We start from the raw sequence: 22,272 nt of genomic DNA, 5'->3' as shown, positions 1-22,272 counted from the left end.
AACACGTCACGTGTTCGATGCCAAGAGCATCGGTAAGTCCGGAACTGCACCGGCTGGTAAAAAAATTCCAAACTCACAAATGCACCTCCAGTTGTTATAAGAAGGTGAAAAATTCTAAAAAAGGATTGAAAGTGTGTCGTTACGGTTTCCCTCGAAACGTAACAAACATTGCTACTATGAATTCTGTTAGATCAGTTACTCGTCACCGTAAAATGAAAAAGGTGCAGAAACGACTGTACGACTTGCCGAGAAAACAGCACGAAGTTTTAATCAATGATTACAATCCCAAGCTACTTTTGGCTTCCAAAGCCAACATGGATTTGCAATTTGTCGCTGACAAATCGGAAATAGTGGCAAACTATGTCACGGCTTACGTGACAAAGGGAGACCGAGCTGACATGGACCAAACTTTTGCCGAGTTAGGCAACGAAAGTTTGTCCAAAAAGTTATTTGCCTATAGATTGAAATCTTTGACGTGCAAGCAAATAGGAATTTATGAAGCTCTCGATATGATGCTGGGCCAAGACCTTTACAACAAGTCTGACAGCACTAAATTTATAAACACTAACTTTTAAGGAAAACCGATCGAGAATTTTGAAAGGTTACAAGGAACTCGCGCGTTTGAGGGAAACTGACCCCGAAAGCAAGGACACTTGCCAAAAAGGGTTCGTCGACGACAAATATCCGAATCGTCCTGACAGCTTGGAAAATCTTAGTTTGCGGGAATTTGGTCAGTTTTACGATTATGCGATGCGCTCTGAGGGTGTCGAGAAAAATGCGAATGTAATACAGTTGAAAAACAATCTGGGTTTCATGAGAAAGAGAATTAAGCCCTACATAATAGAGCACTTTATTCACGACCCGATAGAGGAGAAAGAACAGTATTGTCACGCTCTACTGATCCTCTTCAAACCGTGGCGTGACGAAACTGAGCTATTGGGCGATTTTGAAACATACGCCGATGCTTTCGAAAACTCGCTTTCGGTGTTAAAAGACATGAGAGAATACCACGAGAAACTCTCGGTTTCCAAAGAAGTTGAAAAGAAACGGAAGGCTTCTAAAAAGGCGAAAGAGCCAGAAACCATAGTCTCGGAGACTGAAAGTGACGACAATGAAAATGCGCTGCAAGGGAAGGAAATTGTTATCGAAACCGAACACGCGATGGCTGATGTGGAAGCTGCTATGGAAATGAATTTCGAGACTGATGTTGACAATGTGGCGTTACTAAACTCGGATCAAAGGCGAATTTATGATCACATCATGGATCACTTCTCCCAAGAGGGAGAAAAATGTAGAAACAAGTGCCTTTTTGTGTCGGGACCTGGTGGCACTGGCAAATCGTTTCTTATCGACACTCTCGCCAACGCCGTAAGGCGACGCTTTCAAAATCCTGCTAGCGTGGCAATTGCCGCGCCAACGGGTTTGGCAGCGTTGAATGTTAATGGCGTAACATTACACAGATTACTAATGTTGCCGGTAGATCATGGGCGTATTGCCGAATACCATTCCCTAAGTTCTGACAATATGAGCATTATGAAAGAAACTTTGGGTAATTTAAAACTGTTAATTATTGATGAAATTTCTATGGTCTCATCTGTTTTACTGACACACGTTCACTTGAGGCTGAACGAATTTTGGGAAATGAACCAACCATTTGGTGGAGTTGTATTTATTCTTGTCTTGGGAGACTTTTTCCAATTGCCACCGGTTCAAGGAAATCCCGCGTTTATCAAAATCACTTTCGAAGAAGCCAGACTTAGATTCAATTGCATCGGAGGAAGTGATCTTTGGAAGTTTTTTAAATACGATGAACTAACGCAAAATGTTAGACAAGCCAACGACCAAAGTTACGGCGACATTCTAAGCAGAGTTAGAATTGGAAATATTTCCGAAGCTGATGTTGCAACCTTAGGAACTAGATTGGTTGAGGGAGGTCAAAACATCGAGGTGGCTATGGACCTTTTCATTAAGCTGTCCAATGAAGGGTTTCACCCAATTTGTTTGATGCCTAAATTAGCCATGTGCGTAAAATTCAACTTTGATATGCTGCGAAAAAACGGCGAGAAAGTTGAAGTCATTCGTTGTCAGGATAGACTCGCTGACTATGGGAAAAAAATGAATAAAAACATTCTCAGGAGACTGCAAGGGCTAGAAAACGAACCGTCCAAAACAGGCGGTTTGGAGAGCGAGTTAGTTCTTTGCGTTGGCTGCCGAATAATGGTCAGAAGGAATATCAGTTTTGAAAAAGGCGTTGTAAATGGTACGATGGGTTTCGTAACTGGATTCAAGAAGGACGAACAAGGAAACGTTACTGGTATTTTTCTCAGAGTAGATCGCGAACCGAATAACGATGACGCTAACACTGACTTTTTAGTTGAGAAATTTTGCGTCAAATTTTTGCTCATGGCAAACATTTACGTTAAACGCTCCCAGTTTCCCGTCATCCTGGCGTACGCTATTACGATACACAAAAGCCAAGGCATGAGTTTAAAATGCGCCATTATGGATTTGGGTCCGAATTTATTCGGAACTGGCATGGCGTACGTGGCTTTATCGAGAGTGACGTCCTTAGCCGGACTCCATCTATTACAGTTCGATCCGACTAAAATTAAGGCGGATGGACGAGCCATTAAAGAGTATAACAGGCTTCGCAAAAAATATAGGCCAGATCTGCCTCTTTTGGAAATAACGGAGTTGAAAGAGAGTCGAGGTAGGAAAAGAAGTGCGCCTACACTATCTAAAAGCCTTTTAAAAGGCGAGGAAGAGAGATGTGCAGAAACACCGAAGAAGAAAAGGAAAACCCAACAGAGTTTGGATAGTTTGCCCTTGAAGGGTTTAGCTAACGATGACCAAGTAACGTGCTATTCTAATAGCGTTTTGCAACTACTCTTATTAGTGCCGGAATTAAGAGAATTGGTTAAATCTTACAATGGATCATTCGTTGAAAAACCAGTTTTGCGTTGCCTCCATAACACGATAAACGACATCGAGAGTTCTCAAGGAAGCTTCAGTCGTAAAGGGTTGGAACTGAGAATGGCTGTCGGAAATCATTTTACGCTAAACGATCAACAAGACGCCAATGTATTTTTGATGGTGCTCTTGACGACACTAAGTCAAGAAATGGAAGCCAATTACTCTAAGGCTCTAAAAGATCTTACGGGTTAAAGTCGCGAAACGTTACCAAATGCCCCCAATGTCAAGTTGAACAAAATTCGGAGAATATTGTTGAAAGCAACATTTTCAATCTTCCACTAGAAAACCGAGATAAAATTGATTGGAAATCTCTAGAAAAAAGGATGAGATTAACAGAGGTGCCATGCGTATTTTGTAACAACCCAAAAATACAAGAGCGTGATGTATTGATATCCAGCGGGAAGTACGTATTTTTGTGTCTTCTCCGTGGCGATTACAAAGATGGTCGACCAATTAAGATTTCGACCAAAATATCAAGTTTTGAAAATCAAAATGTCACTATGAGTAAGATGCTTTTTAAAACTAAAGGGGTGATTATTCATAAAGGTGATTCGTTGGCCGAGGGACATTATGTGAACTTTGTGAGAAAAGACAACGGCTGGTACGAGGTCAGTGATACAATGATCAGAAAAAGGGAGAGATTCGTCAGTAACTTGACTGACGTCACTGTTCTGCTCTTGGAAAGAGTTTAGACACATTAAAGGGAATCTAAAGTGCTTGAAGAATCCATATCAAATTTACCCCGAGTAAAGCCTAAAATTTCAATATTCGTACCAGAAAGGAGCATCATATCTGTCAAAGATATACTAATAGTTTTTGTTTAAAGTAATTTATGACTGGGTAAGCTTGTTAATCCTCGAGCAAGTTTAAGGTTAACGATGGTTCTGGAGTAATTTTGATGTTGCCTACTATAATAAGCGTGAAAGGGAGAGGAGGGAGGATTGTAGGGCCATGCTATTTTACGAAAAAAAGGCGATGATTCTTGCATTAATTTTAGAATTTTCTAGTGAAGGGTTAACTTTTTAGTACTCTGTTTTAGTCTTGCCCCAATGGTGTTTTATGTAAAAAACACGCTAAAAACGTAACCCCTGTTGGTAATGCTATGTGATTAAATATAATTCTTTAATAAGCTGGTGAAACTATTGAGACAAACTCATCCTATTAGTTAACATTGAACAGATTTTTTGAACTGACACTCGTATCCAAATTTTAAATAAATACTGATTAAAATTAATATATTCAAAGTTTTCTAAATATCAGTTTCGCATCTTCCATTTTTTCTCTTTTAAGCGCGCTATATTTTTTTTAAAATTAAGACGCCCATAACTTTTTTACATTAACAATTTAAAACCATTCAAAAACATTAAATTAAATTTAATCTAATCTAATATTATCCTGTTACAATATCAAAGATTAGCAAAGGTTTTATGTTTAAATATTATCTATTATTATAACCTTTTCTTTCTATAACTTATCAATAATGTGTACCAGACACAATCCGATACCACTTACAAAAATGTATTTTAAAACTATTTAATAGTTACAATTAAAAAAAGCCATATGAACTTATTAATTTGTCCTATAACTAATATCCTACTATTGTTGTATAATTTGTTTTTATAAAGTGTGAAAATTATTTCCCAAATTGTGGTTACCAATATTTATAGACATAACCCTTGTAATTAAAACAACTAAACCATTTATCCAATTAATATTCCAGTAAGTTTTGCATAATCTCTTTGTGTTTCTCACCAGCTGGGGTAGTCTGCGTGGCAGGTTGCATTGCATAAATCCAACAGAGGTACAATTTGCAAAGCCTTCTGGAATATTTTTTTTCCCAAAAATTAAGAATTTTTTCATTGTCCCTTTGGTAACCCACGCGCAAAACAATAATTGCCATGTTCTAGCAGCAATGTTTACAAACTTAAAGTTAAGAGTTGCGTGACAAAATTTTAAAAATAGACCCTCAAAATCTTATATTTAAATGAACATAAAATTGCCAGTAAATTGTTAAGTTTTCTTTCAACCCCCGCCCCTTTACATAACTAATATATCGAAGATTAAAATTATTTCGACATAAATACTACAAGCAGTGCATATTTTCAAGTTTGAAACATACAATTTAAAGACTAATTTCGTACAACTACATGCGTATCGTATCAACACGTGCCAACTGCTAAACTTCAACAGAAAGATAATTCATCATAGCTATTACCAGTATAATAAAAGATTAAAACTACACAGCTCAAAAATATGATGATCATCATCATTATAAAAAAAACCACAAAAAGTCTTCGATAGACAAACCAAAAAATATATTCAACTTCTCCACAGAAATAACAGACACTTTAGACTGGCGTGTTCAAAGAGTGAGAGCGTCTTTGGATTAAGAACAGCAAAGATATTCAAAGAAATAACCTTTCTATTGGCTTGAGTCAGTGTCTAAAGAACATCAAGCTGTATAAAGGCCAAATAATACATGCCACCTCTTTGGTTTCCCTATATAATTACGTTACGGCTTGGCAAGCCGTGCCTACAAGTTCATCAACACAATAGAAGTTCATAACAGCTATGGATTCGCAAAAAACCTTTTTCGGGCAAAAGTTGCCTCCACGTTGTTAAAATTTAGAACAGCAATGGTTTGTTACTAAAATTATGTACTTGACTATGTCGGGAGTTGGGCGCACTCCTGTAAGCCAAGCTTCTGGGCGACAAAGTTTTGAGGGAATAAGGGACTTGTCAGCATGCCTACCCTACAGGAACTGACTACCCCGCGTCCGCGGGTGGTGAAATACCCCAAATCCCCCCTCCTTCACCACTCGATTAAACCTCAAGTACTTCACTCGTTACTCTAAAATACCAACTGATTAACCTTGGACTTCAATTTTCATCAAAACACCTTAAAGGTAGTATACCATGATGGTATATTACATTGTTTAACGGATGTTTGCCAAACAAAACAAGGTCGAGGGAACCAGTAAAAAAATGCTGCCAATTAATGACGTTAAGCAGTAATGCCATCTGAGTTCAATAGTAATAAATATAGAAAAAAAGCTAAAATCAACTGGATTGGAGATGTCACTAACGAAATACAAGGCACCTCATTAACTCTCTGAAGATTCTACACCAACAAATCACTACCAATTTTAAAAAGCATCTTTAAGTATATTAGGACTAATTTAACAAACTCCCCTTCCCTTTTTTATACCTTAAAAAACACATGCTTACAATTTTTCTGGCAATTATATAGTCTCAATTTGACAATCCTAGGATTAAATGTGTGTAAATATTTTTTCATCATTGAATTGTTCACTTGGGAGATTAACAAAATTATTATAGGCATTCATACGATAATGTTGAACTCTCACACTTTTTAAATCCAACCTTCACGTATGACTGTCTTTGAACATTTTTTGATCCCTCTCACGCATTCATTGTGAAACTTACATTTTAGATTCATTTAAAATTAATTATAGTTACTCTTAGCTTTTTCCTGTTAAGGTCTATTTTTTGGCAGCAGGACGCAATCGCTAATTATCCTTAAAAGCCTTTCTGGTGTCAAAAACAATTTTCTTTGGGAAAACCCTTTAAAATATGGAACTTTTACCTTTAAACGTAAAAAACAATATCTTTATTGACTGAAATAAATTTATAATGAATACCATAATTAAATAACAACTAGGGAAATTAAGCCCAAATTACATGCTGTAAATAATCGTGGCAAGTATCAAACCAAATGTTTATTTAAATAAATCTTTTGCGCCTTCCAATATCATAATCATGCGTGTTTAAAAACTTGAAAATAGTCAAAAAAAAACCTTCTTAATGCAATTTAGTACTTTAATGATTTGAAAGTAATTATTAAACAGCCATTATTTAAAAACATTCCTATTTGTATTTTATCTATTATATGAAATATTATTATTAACCCTAAATTTTGTCATCAATAAATTACCGTAACTGTCATTTAACTTTATTTATTAAAGGTAAAATAGTTTACAGCGCATAAAATTACCATTAATTTCATGATTACAAGTAAATATTAATTAAATCCTGTTATTTCCTATATTTAATGATAAATCAAAGCATACTTCCATTATACAAAAACGTCTTCGTTTGGACCAAGACCGAAAAAACCAAGGATATGAGTGAGGTTTATCAATTGACTGAAGTTTCAGATATTGAAATTTTTCTTTAAGTATTTTTAGTAGTTTAATCCTTAATCACTATTTAATTCAATGAACTGATTTTACTCTTAATCGATATATTCCCTCTAAATTTATTCAAAAAATTGCATATCTCCGCTTTTTCAAGAACAATTCCATTTTCCGAAAACATTTTATCACGAAATTAATTATTTTGAAGGGACTACGTTTAGAGGGATCAATAATTAATATTTGAAATATTCTACTGAATTTCTAAGAAGAGCATCCATACACTGCAAGCACGGATGACTGCAAAATTGTATATCATAACTCGTTTAGAGTGAAGTGATTTATGTATTAATTCCGTTGAAAAGAATATAAAGTGACATTGTACAGTACCCTAAAAAGGTGATTTTTTCGTTTAGCATTACAAACGGGTATCAAGTCATATCTACAAGGGCCTACCGGCCCTGTAGAATTGCCTGACCTCCTAGCATTCTGGCAAATCATTTAAACACCAACTTCAATTTCCCAAAGGCTGAATCCAATTAGAATTGTACTTAAGGGCGGAGCTAATAACATAAAACTGAATGACTGAATGTGTGCCTGTTATTGTATTTCTTATTATTATCGAATTGACATCTTTCCCAAAATATTACAAACATGGATTTGTTTTCACCCCGAAATATTGCTAAAGTATTGCTAGTTTACTAATTTAATGCCATTTTCGACAAAAAAATACTATCTTAGTTCTTTAAACTAGGTTAAAGTTAGAGCGACACAAAAGATGGGATATACTATAAGTTTCATTTCCTGTCAAGGTTAAAAGAAATTATCCATTTTGAATAAGATCTAGTTAAAACAATGACATAGGAAATGGGGCTCAAAAATTTGTAATAGAGCATCTGGTCTTGGTCCACCTGAAATAGAGAGCTTTCAGTTGGAGGAGGAGCCGAGTCTTGTGACGTAATTTACGCTGCCATATTGGTGGGTTTAAAGCAGGGATGAAGCTGAGACCACCCAATATGGCAACCAGAACCGCGGTAAGACTAGGGAGGGTGTGACGTACTCCCAGTCATCAGAAAGCTCTCTATAGTGTGATACTACAATCTTTGTCAGCTCAGGTCATACAATTTAGACTAAAAATATTGATGTGACCAAAGAGAATATACCAAGAGGAGCAGAAAGTTTAGCCTTTCATAAGGCTTTTGAAAAGCCCAACCACGGTTTTGGAGTAAATACATCCGGTTTTTGTTGATTGGCTTAGCAGCGACGCCTTTTGTTGGTTAGATTATTTCGACTGCTTAATTTTGGTTGTGGCAAAAGGTTGATCTCTAGGTTGACCGTTGACGTACAAATGGTAATTTTTAAGTAGACGACACGGTCACGTGAACAACCGGAACTAGTTTCTCCAAATTCAGGGCCGTTCCTCATTTCCAAAGTTTCTGCTCCTCTTGGTATATTCTCTTTGATGCGACGTTCCCATAGCTCCGATCTCTCAACAATTCTCTATTGAATGATGAACTACTTACTCTAGGGATCTAACAACTGGCTAGGGGGAAGAGATAGTCTGATGTCACGCAGCCCCTATCTGGTTGGCATTTTTGCGCGTAGAATACTGTTTCCAACCGTTAGGGGGGATGAAACTCCAGTAAGAGATAGAAGGGTGTGACGTTTCATGGTCAGAACTGTTAGTTCCCTATTCTACGGCATGCAGAAATAAGCGTTGAAATAATCAATATAAAATCACCGACGTGTCTACACAAAATTAACAAAAATTAAGACCGAAGTCACAGATATTAATCAAAACGTCTTGGATTTAACCAAGACCTAAAAAGTATCGATAAGAAGAGAGTTAAGCGAGTGACTGAAGGGCCAGATATTAAAAGTTTTTTTTTAAATTAAGACTTACATGCTTAAGATGCTGTTCGGACAGTGGGACAAAGGACAGCCCCTTTAAGAAACTAATGTTCCATCACCCTATTCCATTGAGTAAAATTAATTTACTGGTAGTCAATTTATTCCCTCTCCATAATTTGAAAAATTTACTTATCTCGGGTTTTCGAGCACAATTCCATTCCCCGTTTACATTTTATAACTACATTTATCATTTTTAGGGGATTTCGTGATGAAAAATACCATAAAACTACACGTAACAATGAAAGAACGATTTGGTCGTAGTCTGCTTTAGCCTCTGCTATGCCCGATACGAGCAAGGAGGATGCATAGTTGTATACATCGTCCTGGCTTGAAGTACGCCTTGTGCCACTCTCATGCCTTCTTTCGCTGGCCTCGTCACCAAGGCAATAGCGCACTCATTTTTATTTTATAAATATTTTCTACCATTTCCATTTCTATGAAAGTATTCTACCAAATGTATACAGAGTGCTACCAGAAGTCTCTGCGGCTACTAGAAATACTGCATTAATATAGGAAGATTCGCAGCGACAAGTATATAAATCCAGGGCTATCCGTGATAAATTCCATATTCCTTTAAAAACCGTAAATACATTCATTAACCCTGTTCCTGAAGATATACAGACTAAGTAGCAGAGTCGAGTCACAGCCTCCTAGATCACGCGACTCGGTGAACGCAGGCTATATTGCAAAATAGCCAAGTCAGAATTTTCAGGCTACGACCGCGCTGAGTCCAGCCAAGAATTTATTTATTAATAAGAATGCCTAAGTAGCGAGATTTTACGCTTTTACTCTTACGCCGGTGTTAGTGGACAAATAGGCCCCACCCCTTTCATGTCCGTCATTGCTCTGCGCTTTCCTATTGGATCCCGTGGGGATAGGTCATACAGACGCGATTGACGTATTCCGAATAGAGAACAAAAACCTCGAGCAAAAAAAACAGAAAATGGAGGCTGCCAGCGGTGCTGAAACAGTACGCGAATGGTTTTTAATTGCCATTAACAAGTAAGTTAAAGGTTTTGAACCTAACTTAATGGATTTGAATACGTGTCTCTACGTGAAAATCGTTCGTTCTATAATTGTTTCTAAATCGAATCAAGTGTACTATACTTAAGATTTCGTGAGTTCCAAAAACCAAACCAAGGCTTAACGAGAAGGCAAAAGAGATAGATGGTGGAAAACATAGAGTAAGAGAAAATATTAAGCCCCGCCTCCGTTTCCAGCCTCCCCCACCCATGAGGGGGATTGTCGACTATCACGCGCGCACCGGACGCCTTTTTAGGCATTCTTATAGTAAATAAATTCTTGGTCCAGCTGACACTCTCACACCCTTAGCGCCCTTAAATTGACAATTACAAATTTACAACAAAGAAAATCAAAACAACATTTCGAATAGAATGCACCCCCTTACTGCCCTAGTAGCCAAATGCAATCGGCCCAACAGTTACGAATATGCTATTGGCCAATGGTGTTGGCAAACCATCAATTGAACAGTCGAAATGTCCTACTTAGCCAATTGCTGTTTTTGGAGTTGGGCAGGAGAAACGTTATTCAGAGAAACCAGCATTTGGCCAAAAGCGGTTTTTTCAGTTGGGCAGGAGATACATTTTTCATGGAAACCAGAATTTGGCCAATATCTGGTATTTTTGATGGAATGGAAAGGATAGCGTCTCTTAAACCATGTGATGGCCTTCATATTTTTTTACATCATAAGTTGAGTATTTGCCAATAGTAAAACCACCACATCTCCAACACAAACCCCTCCTCTCTTTCCCGGCAATAAATCCCCCCCCCCGATCAATCCCCCTCCCCCAAACTTTTTATGGTCAACTAACTGCGATAGGTATAATAAAGTAACAAGTTAGGATTCAGTTTTTTATTAAAGAATTTCATTTCATTCTAGTCAGCTTGACAATTGTCTTTTTTCTTTTTTCTTTTTCCTTTCTTCTCTCCCACCTTCTCTTTCACCAGCGTATCTGAGCCATTTCTTGATAACAGCTTCGATGTCATAAATACGCGATCCCATAATGTTACATTGAACTGCATCTGTTAATATTAAAAAAATGAAATTTGACTTTGATCATGAGTTAATCATACACGAGCTAGTGCTTTGATCAATATTTTGGGCTCAATTAATTCATCTAAACTAATAATGGGATAAAAAAATTAAATTCTATGGAAAATAGATTTTAATATAATTCTATGGCAATATTACTTACCAGTAATGATTTCTTTCATTTTCAATCCTTGAAAAGCTTGTTTTCCATTCAATCCAATTAAACTGCAATATTAATCCATGAGAAAACACTCTTTTTAAAATGCTTCTGCAAGTATCTCCAACTCTTTTTCCTCCAACAGCAGCTAATTTGTTCACCTTTAAAGACAATTAATATGACAAATTTGTTAACTATAAATAACTTATTTTGGGAAACTTACAATCCTCCTCCTGATTTCTTCATTTTCTACAAGATTTTCCAAATATTGTAAATCCTCCAAAGTAGCCAAAGGTAGATTTGGTAAACCTTCAATTTCGCAGTCCTTTGAAGTGTTACGAGCCAGTTCCTGCTGTGTATTAAGTATTCTGTTTAGCTTCATATTTATGTCTGAGAGCATCAAAAACACAGATTTTTCGAATTTAGATCTGTTATTTTCTGAAAATTCAACAGTTAATCATTCTAAATCAATAATTTATACTTTCATCTTGGTTATTTGATAATTCAAATCAATACCATTAACAATGCTGCAATTATTTGTAGAGGCTTGATTATAACCATCACTTCGAGGTCCTACAATATTTTATCAAATGAATTAAAGCAGTTTTAATAACAGTTAGCGAAAAATGGATTGTACCATGTGGCCTGCTATTTTTCCAGGCAGAAACCCCTTGCGTAGCTCCACTCAAGATTTCAGTATTAGAAGCCAAAGAAGCTAGCAATAAAATTTATAAAACAGTGAATTTAGTGAAATTGAATCGTGAAATAACTATTATAACTTACAAGATCGGAAATCTTCGGAAAAATAATCCCAAATTGGTCCTGAAAAGAAATTTCCGGATATTAAAATTTGATTTTAATTCATATATTAAATGATATAGTTTACCATCCAAGTAGTTTACTTCGTTCCTAAATGCGGACTCACACCGCTGGGAATTTGGGTGTAAGGTTTCGGATCTTTTGAATTTGCTAGTAGAGGCTTCGGATGAGTGGTAGGAGCTTGGACCAGGATTTCTCTTCTGAATGTTTGACTTTGGTAACGGTGGCTGTGAATTGGAAGTTATTTCATCCGTTTATTTTTGGAATGATGGGGAATTTTGGCACATTCTTCTTGCTTTATCTAATAATCCTGGAGAGTTCTGACTAGAAAATCTTGCTGCCTCTAGATCATTATTATTTGTACGCGCACTTTCTTCAGCTTCTTCAGCTCCCATATGTCTAGCTGAGTTTTCCAAATTTTCAACACTCTTATTTGGATTTGTAACTGATGATCTGTAGCGTGGTCTTGGGTACCCTGGGTTTGTTTGGGGTGCGTTAGCTGTTAAGGACAGCTGCACTTAGAAACCTCCAAGTACAATTCTTAGAACCCGAAGGATTTCGACGTTTGTAAGTTTTTACCTGTGTGTTTGTATAAGAATGGTCGCGCTACTACTTAGCCTTGAAAACCTAAAGAAAGGCTTGGACGACGCTCTAGGGGGTCGCCAGGTCGACCCGCGACTCCAAGCATCTATTTAAGAAAAGAAAAACACTTCTCGGTGTGCTCCGGACGAAGAAGGGTAAAATCTAAGTTCTCCGCGTGTTCGACTGACCACGTCGGAGATATTCGCGCCAAGTCAAGATGTCCGCGAAAGGAGCCCTAATGTAGAACCCTCGGCGAATAAGGGCCGCGTGATCCCCTAAGTACCGGGCCTTATTTTCGTAAGACAATGCCATCCGCGCATCTGAGTGTAATCGCGGACTACATGCTACACTAGAAGAAGCCGTATTAACAAGACTACAGTCTACGTACTATGAGATAAGTCAGAACTTTAAGACTTTCACACTACGTGAGTAACGACAGACCTAAGTTGTCTCTAAGGTCGCACCAACACTTCGTGTGTGGTGTTATTGATTTAATAATAGAAATAAATAATTACTGTTGTACGTAGTGCAATAAGAAAAGTAGAAGCTATTAACTAGCTCTACTAATTGATGTACATAAGTATGTGCAGCATGAGGCACATAATAATTAATTAACGTTAAGTAGTAAGCATGGGTGCACCATTTATTAAACGTAATTAAACCATTTAGTAATTAAACTAATTAGTAACCATTTACAAATAAGACCATTCGATACTTGATTAATTTACCATTTACATTTATTATCATTTAAATATAAGTTTCTTGATTGTGTGATTATTAAATATGTTGTGAGTCGAAATCCTTCGCATAGTTATTTATAATAAGAATTAGTAATTAGGTTAAGTTTTTGCCAACGATAGGTACTGAGCTGAACGCACTCACCACAAGATACAGGGTACGTTGAAAAATCGTTGCAAAACTGGGGGCCCAGCCGGGATAGTTAGAGTTGTGCGAGCACATAAAGCTCGTAATATAACTAAAAACCAAACCAAATGCCTTTTGCAAGGTTTAGTGTTAATTAGAAATCAGCATTAGATAATCAGTAAACCATTTAAGTTACCCTACGTAAGTTAGTAGTATGCCCTTTGATCACAGTAGGTGTGATCCCACTGTAGGTAAAGCTCGTTCGTGCGAGGATTGTCGTGTAAGATTTCAGGCTCAAGCCAGACAAGAAAGATTTAATCAGAGAACAATGGCGAGACATAATCAAAATAATCAGTTAAATGAGAGAACTCGTGTGGAAGACGATGAGGAAAATGTTTTTAATCAGAGGGATCAGTTAAATGAGGAGGATCGTGAGAGTAATAACAGTGACGATAGTCAAACGATTTTAGGGGATGAGGCTAGTATCTCGAAAGAGGAATTAAGGCAACTATTTAGCGAATTGAAATCATTGCGATCAGAAGTAAAGCTGTTACGCGAGGCCAACGCGGCTTCAGGCGCTGCGAGCGTTCAGGGCGGGCAAGCACAGATTTTCCCGCCAAATGTACCCACTCCCGCGTCTCAGCCACTTCCCTTTCAGGTACATCCTAGTGCCCCGCCATTAGTGTCAGCACAGAACCCTTCCCAGGGCTGTCAACCAACATCAGGACTAGTTGCTCCCACTCCTCCCGCATCTACCCATAGCCACCAACCTATTCATAGTTCTTGGCTTCCTACTATGGCCCTACCGAACTATTCGGGGAAATTTTCCGAGGGTGGTCCACAAGAATTTTTAACAAAGGCTAAGCAAATACTCCTGAGCAGGGGGATGCCTGAAGACGTTTTTCTAATCCATTGGGTACCGGCCATGTTAACCGGCACCGCGTTTCAATGGTGGGAAAGACAAAATAATATAAGGACATGGCTACAATTTGATTTTTATTTAACTCAAGAATTTTCGTCGCAAGATAACGACAATGCAGTCTTAGAAAGTATTATGAACACACGTCAGCAGTATGGACAATCAGCCACTGCGTATATTGAGATAATGGAGGAGTTGTTTATCAAACTAAGAAAACCATTAGAACTTTCCACCCAATTGAGTATTATTTACAATAATTTGTTGGGGGAATTAAAGGTTTATTTAGCTCAAAAGAAGTATAATACCATTAGAGAATTAGTTTCGGATGCCCTAAGAACAGAAATGGCTAAATCTAATTTGTATGAGAGACCTAGAAAGTTTGCTAGCAACATTAGTCACCCTATTGTCCAGTCACAAAATACTTCGGTGGTTAAGCAACCTACTGCTATGAGATCAGACTCCTCAAACAACGTAAAAAGTGAGGATATGATTATTAGGTGTATTTATTGTAATAAGGTCGGGCATAAACGTCCCGAATGCCCTGAATTAGCCTGTAAAAATTGTGGTCAACCGGGCCATTTTTATCGTAGATGCCCGCAAACTAAGGGCAAGTCTAAGTCTTCCACAGACAAACCATCAGAAAGTAAGTCTGCTCAATATAAACTCCTTCAAAAAAGGGGGGGAGAGAAGAGCTGAATGACAAAAATATCTATCCTCGACAGATCGAAGCGGACTGCAGCAATCAGCCTCAGTAGTCAGCGTACGCTGCTCCCAATATCGCATAAGCGGCTTTGTGAACGGGCGCGCGAGAAGCAGAAACGGAATTCAGACTACACTCTACGCGATCAGCTTCAGCAAAACGCGCCTTTGTGAATGGGGCTTTACAGTAATTTACCGAAATTGTTATTCCATCAGCACTTAAATAGAAAATTTAAGCAATTATCTACTATTTTACACCTTTTTATAGCCAATTTAAATAGCGCATTTAAATTAAACAGCGTAAACACTCTTACGGCTCTGTTTATTCGCCCCTATTATTTATGAGGATGAATCAAATCCCCCTACCGATTGAAATGGTTTCGTTTCTTTGGCAAATTTTCTAAATCTCAAGCTCGATTAGTCTGTTTTCGGTGACAGTGTCGAAACCTAAAAAGTGTGCCCCTTTAACTAAGCTTTATGGAACTTTTTGAAGCTTATAAAAAGCACATCCAGACATTAAAATTCTAAAGGTCAATCAGAGGGAAAAAGCTTAAAACGGAAGAGAACTTCGAATTTTCAGCCGAGCAAAATATTTCTGAGGGGGCGGCATATCACTCAAGAAATTAATCAAATTTAATTTGTAAATTAAGACAAATCATAGTGCCGAGGGGGGGGGGTTAAAGAAATGTGACGTGGTTTTTAGGGGAGGGGTCTGAGAAAAGCGTGAAGAAGCGTGATCTGAGGGGACGGGGGCTGGTCAGAAAATGGTTTTTTTCGCGTGACGTAGTTTATGGACGGTCCCTAAGTCTCATTCATTTTCAACTTTTTCTGCTCTTATCATACTTGTACTACCTTTTTCTAGAGTCTTTGTCCGTTCCTTTTTTTTAATCCTTTGATAGCTCAAACATTATTCAGCATAGAGAATTAATACTTGAGAGTATGATACATAATATAGTTGCCCATCAAAATACGTTCAATTTGTAGTCGAAATTCCAGGCACGTTTCATAAATATTATCTTTAGCAGAAAATTATTTTGATTTTCGATATCAGTGGTGCCGATTTATATTAAAAAAATTTCTATGTTTTCGGGATATTTCAATTCATTGAAAGGACCTCGCACGGTTAGCCATAAAAATGGGTTTCACTTGATCTTCTCCATACTGGCAAACCGGATAAAAACTATGCTTTATTCGTGGACCGAATCTTGAGGAACTTATCTAAACAAAATATGAGACCTTCCTATGATGTAAATGGTGTAAAACACGCAGTTTGTCAAACTGTAAACGAATTGTGACTGTGCGTAAAGGAAAAATACAAACAAGCAAAGCTCGTTTTTAAGTATTTGTTTAAATAAACTTTATTACCTGTAAACTTATTTGTAATAAAACTAGATATAGGAAGAATCATCCTGAATGGAAAAATCGTTTCAATTTTCACTTTTTGTGGTGATTCTCATTTTTACAAATGCAAACATTGCGTACACTATTAAAAATACAAAGAAACCCTAGTCACTATAAAAGTAGAAATCTCCTTCGCTGATATCCATAATCATTTTCAAATTATTCTAAAGTTAATATTTAATTATTAAAAAAATTTAATTATTAAAAATATTTAATTATTAGGAAAATTTCATATTTGGGAACATTTCTTGACTTCAAATTGGTTTTCTATTGATGGACAAATATATTAAGAATCATAACCTCAAGTACCATTTCTTTATGCTGGAGAGGTCTTGAATTAACAAAAATATTTAAAAAAATAAATAAAAACAACGGAAATACATTTGAAATAGAGTGTACGTAAAATTTAGGAAATTGAACTACAATGGCATTGGGCGATGATCTCGATGCCTTTGTTATCAAGATCTACCATCTAGTTTCCCTTAACAAAAGCCACTAAATATCGAAGTAGTTGGCTAGCTAGTGACTGTACCCTCTGCGCTTAGGAATTTTCCTTTAAAGAAATATACGATTACTCAAAGCACCTTGAACTTTGTCTTCGAGTCCTATTCGAGCCTAGGCTTATCGTTTTTAAAGGCTCGATACCTAACCCGAGACTCGAGCTGAGTATTCGCGCAGTCTTACTTCTGCCCATAGTTAATTGAAACTCTAGATCGAGATTTAGGCATGCGCATCGACCCTCTGACCGTCAAATAAATTTTAGCGAAGATACATACCTGAGGATGGAAAATTTCAAACAGTCCGGTTAATGATACTTGGTATTCAGCTTCGCGATAAATTGACAGAACGTTGCGTTCGTAGAACTCAAATGGGTGAGTGTAGGATTTGTTCGGGGGCATCGCAAAGTTTAAGGCCGTAGAATGCATCCAAAGTGTAGAGGCTAAATCGCCGTACTAAAACAAAACAAACCTTAAACCAATATAATATACCGTGTGTCGTGTAGAAAAACAATACTTGCCAAGTCGATATGATCGACGACAGGTGAGTACGTTATGTTAACCCTAAAAAAACTAATAATTTATCTCTTATGTTTACATTATTTTGGAAAACGCTGGAAAAAATTACCGGCCTGTCGGATACAAGAGAAACCAGAAGTGGTATGATACTAGAAGTATTGAGCTAACCAAATTCTTCACTCGGCATTAGTGAAAAGACTTGATAAAACACAAGCGGTTGGCCCTCTAGTGGCGGTTTCAGAATTTTCCCTCCAAAACGTGAGACGCTCGCGGTGGTAGACGGCCGAACTAGATTCAAGGAGCCGGGTCCGTGTTCTGCGGCTTTAGGTTGAGGGGAAGGGGGTAGGAAATGTTTTTGGAACTCGACCAATTTTTCTCTCTCTAGTTTTAGCGCGTGGGAAGCGGCATAAAATCCTCAAATTTGTTCACTAGTGCCAGGATCTATTACCAATGCTAGAGCCCTTCACTTCTAGTCTCATACCACTTCTGGAGAAACTCATAGCAAAAAGGAGACAACAAGTATTGAAACCAAAATTTAAACTCTTCAAGCCGAGTCAAACACTAGCTTCCCAATAGTTTCACCCGAATATGCAACACTTTCTGCTATTTAATAATAAAGAACTGTGGTTATTATTATTCATGCGTTATATATAGATCTCTTTACAACTAGTAGCTTATTTACACACCATTATCGAGCCATGTTTAATAAATACTCCAAGTTTTTCAACGTGATTCGTCTTTTTTGGGGGGGGGTTGGAAAGTGCGTGTTATTTTTTCATGTATTTGAAACTAAAACGCCACGTGATATTAACATAGCTACCGACCCTCACCGCGATTCGCGTGACCTCTGAGCGCCAAACCCAAATTTAAACCAATTCTCTTTGCGTGTGCTGAACTAGTATTTAGGGTTTTTTAAATAATTTTTTTTTGTTCCTATACATGTGAAAAGCGAATGAAAGTCGAGGAAGGAGGCGCAGGCTGTTAAACAAATTTTCAAGCCCTTCCCCTTACATTCACTCAGTTATTAGTATGAGGTCTATGGTCTCGTAAAGATTCCAAGAAGAAGATATCTATTCCTGATGGAACTAATAGTTCTACGTTAGTAGCAGTATTAGAAGTATAAACAAAAACAAATAACGGAAATGAGGAAGTAAGTAGGGAATCGGCGACGTGTGGTTCACGTTGCCACGTTGCTAAAGAAAAATTATTCCCCTCTCACTGGTATAGTGGGGGATTTTTCACGAGAAGTAAATTTATTATAGCGAGAGTACGTAAACAATGTGGCCTAATAATGGGCTACATTATTTTCAAGTATATTTTGTGATATTTACAAATATTAAGATTTCGAATTATAAGCCTCGGTTGTCAAATTTAAATTTATACCATATATACAGTGTGGTCGAGATCAGACCAACACCTTCCTTTGTGGACAACCCTCAATACTGCCAACGGATGACGTCTCTATACTAAATTGCACAAGGTGTAAATAAATGTTTGAATTCATGTTTTATTGTATGCACGTGACAACAAGTGACAAGGTACAAAAAGAATACTGGAGAATATGTCTGAATGCAAAAAAATGTTTTAAAGCTCAGTCCTACGATTAGTCTTAGAACTTAGGCCTCACATCACAACCTCTAATCTGTCTATAAACACTTATATACAGAAATATTTGGCTTCTTGAGTTACATTTAGTAATTTGGAAACTTTTTCAAATTTTAATGTCTGTTTTTTATTATTTTTGTCTACTTCATTCACACTTCCTTTTTCACGTTTTCGTCTATTACTATATTCTGGAATCTTTAATTCTATTGAATCTGACTCACAGATACAAAATAGGCTATTTATGATCTATATGAAAAAACAATGAACGAAATTACATTCTTAATAAAATATAGCGCAACTTTACTCTGGTCAATCTCGATAAGTTCAATAATTCAGTAGAGTACTTACCACTAACACTAAGACTTTCATTAGAGTTCTGGGATCCATGATGTTGACAATAATATATAATTATTTATGTTTCGAAAGACGCAAGTATGACGGATACACTAAATTTGGAAATAGAAAATTAAAAGAAAAGAAACACTATTTTTTAGGCTTCGTAGGCAATTTTTAAAAGCTTCGGGACACTAAACAAGATGGTCGAGGCACTATTTATTACGGAGTGTCTATTTCTGCCCGGGACCCGGGCAGAAATAGCCTATAGTCGACTAAATCTGCCCGGGTCCCGGGCAGAAATAGCCGCCCATTTATAGCAGACTAAAACTGCCCGGGTTCAGGGCAGAAATAGCACTTTAACTAAGGACCACTATTTCTGCCCAAGGGCATAAATAAGGATTAACCTATATACAGCTATATTTGCCCGGGTTTCAGAAATTTAGAAACCCGGGCAGAAATAGACGGTCCACAGTGGAGTGGCTATTTTTGCCCGGGTTAAAAATCCGGGCAGAAATAGCCCTGAAACATTAGTCGGCTATTTATGCCCGGGTAGCCAAAAATTAATTCAAGCCCGGGCAGAAATAGACGGTCCACAGTGGGCCGTCTATTTCTGCCCGGGTGATCAAGTGTTCTTTCCAGCCCGGGCAGAAATAGTCCCCCATTTATGGATGGCTATTTCTGCCCGGGTGATCAAGTGTTCTTTCCAGCCCGGGCAGAAATAGTCTCCCTTTTATAGATGGCTATTTCTGCCCGGGTGATCAAGTGTTATTTCCAACCCGGGCAGAAATAGTCTCCCTTTTATGGATGGCTATTTCTGCCCGGGTGCTCGAGTGTTCTTTCCAACCCGGGCAGAAATAGTGGCCCATTGATGGATGGCTATTTCTGCCCGGGTGCTCATGTGTTAACATATTTATTGCGATGACAACAACCCTTTCTATAAGCAAAATAAAGCAAACTCCATTTATTTTTTTAAATTTTTAGTCTTTATAATATAGGCCAGCTATATATTTTTTCTCTTGTATTTAAATTTGAATGGAAGGGAGCGAGATCAACTTTCAATAGAACCGAAAGTTCATAGATAACTTTTGATAATTGCTAGTGCAATTATGATATCCTTGTTATAGCGATATTATATTGTCCATTTATTCCAAAATCAATTTATTTTTAATTTAACAATAAATATTCTTCAAAATGTTTGCGTATCAGTTTGGCTTCGTTTTCGCCTTTTTCCCCATACCGGATTTTTCAAAGTTTATGAGGTTTGTCCCCCCACCCCCAAGTTGACTTGAACTTTGGAAAAAGTAATAAAATAATCATAAGCCAGGCCTTGAGATTTTCGTGGGCCACGTTACGATATTGCATCAATAGCCTGCACTGTACCTTTCGTTGAGTTTAATTGATTGTTCGTGCAAACATAAGAAATGCATGAATAATAGTGAAGTTTTCAGCAATTATAATACGCACCTAATTCCTACAAAACACATCATTTTGTTATTGGCTCAACCATCGCCCACTAAATTCTTAAAAATAGCGTATATTTGTTACATTTTAACGAGGGGAGGGTCAAAAGCCAAAAAAAAAACAAAAACATTATCGTTATTTCAAATATGAAGCACTCTGTCGCGAAGTGATTGGCTCCTCGGTTTAGACCTCGAAAAGTCACCGTGGGAAACATTTTCCGTTTAAAAGCTGTAGAGAGGTTGAGCAAGATTTTATAAACCTCGACATCTACCAAAATAAAGCATAAATAGCAATCAAACCCAGAAGGTCCAAACTGTTTTCCAAGCATAGATCAACTAAAATTATCCATAAAACACGATTTAACGTTATAACCATTCTAAAAACTTTAGACTTATATATTCTAATTAAGGCGGAGTTGCCATTTCGAGTAAAGTTAACCTCTCTATAGAGATGAATCAGCTACAATAAAGTTTTTATCCGCTGCGCAATTTCGAGTTGGTTTCCCAGTTACAGCCCGGACTCCTTTTCACAACGCGAATCTTTCAGTTTCGGATTGAAAGTGTAGCTTTCCCACCTAACACGTAGTGAGCGAGAATCGAATGAGCTTTTTTGTCAAATTAAAATGACGTTAAAAGTGAATATGCTTTTTGAGGACTGGGAATCCCTCATTAAGAACCATCGTGATTATTGTGACGCTAATAATTCCCCCATCTTATCGAAAGCACCGCATTCAACAACAATTGAATCAGAAAACCAAAGATCATATCGAAAGAAACCATTACCAAAGAAGCTCAAGTATGCAAAGGTGAAATATACATGCGTGAACTATGGTTTTTATGATTCTAAAGCATCGGGAAAACGCCAATCATCAACATACAAGAGCGGCTGCCCAGCGTTTGTGAGTTATTCCGTAAACACTAAGTTTGAAAGACTGTACATTCATTCGTTGAATTTGGAACATAATCATGAAACGGGACCATCACTCTACCCAAACTATCCTCAAAACCGTGCTTTTCGACGCATGAATGAAGAATCGAAAGACTTTTTTGCTGAACTAGTCCAAGTCGGAGCGGATAACAAAAAAATGTTACACAAAGTCATAGCATCAGAACAACGAGTTGACTTTCCAAAGTCATTACACAATTTTAAATCTAAAGTATTATCAAAAAGCAAGGAGGATAACGCAAAAAACTCTGCTCAAAGGCTATTGGATAAGCTTGCAAGAGACAAAGAAGCAGATACGAACATGGTAAATATTTTTGTTTTATTGATATTGTTTTCAAAATATCTTCAGATGGTTTTATTTTGTTTACAAAAAAGAG

General features: G+C 37.2%; 1 protein-coding gene across 1 annotated transcript; it reads right to left on the bottom strand.

Moving 5' to 3' along the window:
• Positions 1 to 10,934: 10,934 nt before the first annotated feature.
• Positions 10,935 to 12,462, bottom strand: LOC149635124 (uncharacterized). The gene is made up of 9 exons (XM_089850900.1): positions 12,364 to 12,462; positions 12,135 to 12,294; positions 12,032 to 12,070; positions 11,886 to 11,963; positions 11,765 to 11,821; positions 11,472 to 11,686; positions 11,255 to 11,409; positions 11,133 to 11,181; positions 10,935 to 11,081 (listed from the first exon to the last, which is right to left on the bottom strand). Exons 1-9 carry the CDS (start codon positions 12,460 to 12,462, stop codon positions 10,935 to 10,937), a joined length of 999 nt encoding a protein of 332 aa, XP_089707026.1.
• Positions 12,463 to 22,272: the final 9,810 nt, after the last annotated feature.

Source organism: Phalangium opilio, unplaced genomic scaffold, assembly GCF_054372755.1.
Source record: "Phalangium opilio isolate 3A_F unplaced genomic scaffold, DU_Popi_V2 ptg000095l_1, whole genome shotgun sequence".
Lineage (NCBI taxonomy): Eukaryota > Metazoa > Arthropoda > Arachnida > Opiliones > Phalangiidae > Phalangium > Phalangium opilio.
Note: the sequence above shows the minus strand (reverse complement) of the source record. Positions and strands in the feature narration are given on the sequence as shown.

Excerpts from the sequence above, each read along its gene's own strand:
- LOC149635124 (XM_089850900.1), bottom strand. The coding sequence starts at position 12,462 with ATGGGAGCTGAAGAAGCTGAAGAAAGTGCGCGTACAAATAATAATGAT. Across the intron at positions 11,410-11,471 it reads AAGAAATCAGGAGGAGGATT|GTGAACAAATTAGCTGCTGT; the intron begins GTAAGTTTCCCA and ends TTGTCTTTAAAG. Across the intron at positions 11,182-11,254 it reads AATGAAAGAAATCATTACTG|TTTAGATGAATTAATTGAGC; the intron begins GTAAGTAATATT and ends TCCCATTATTAG.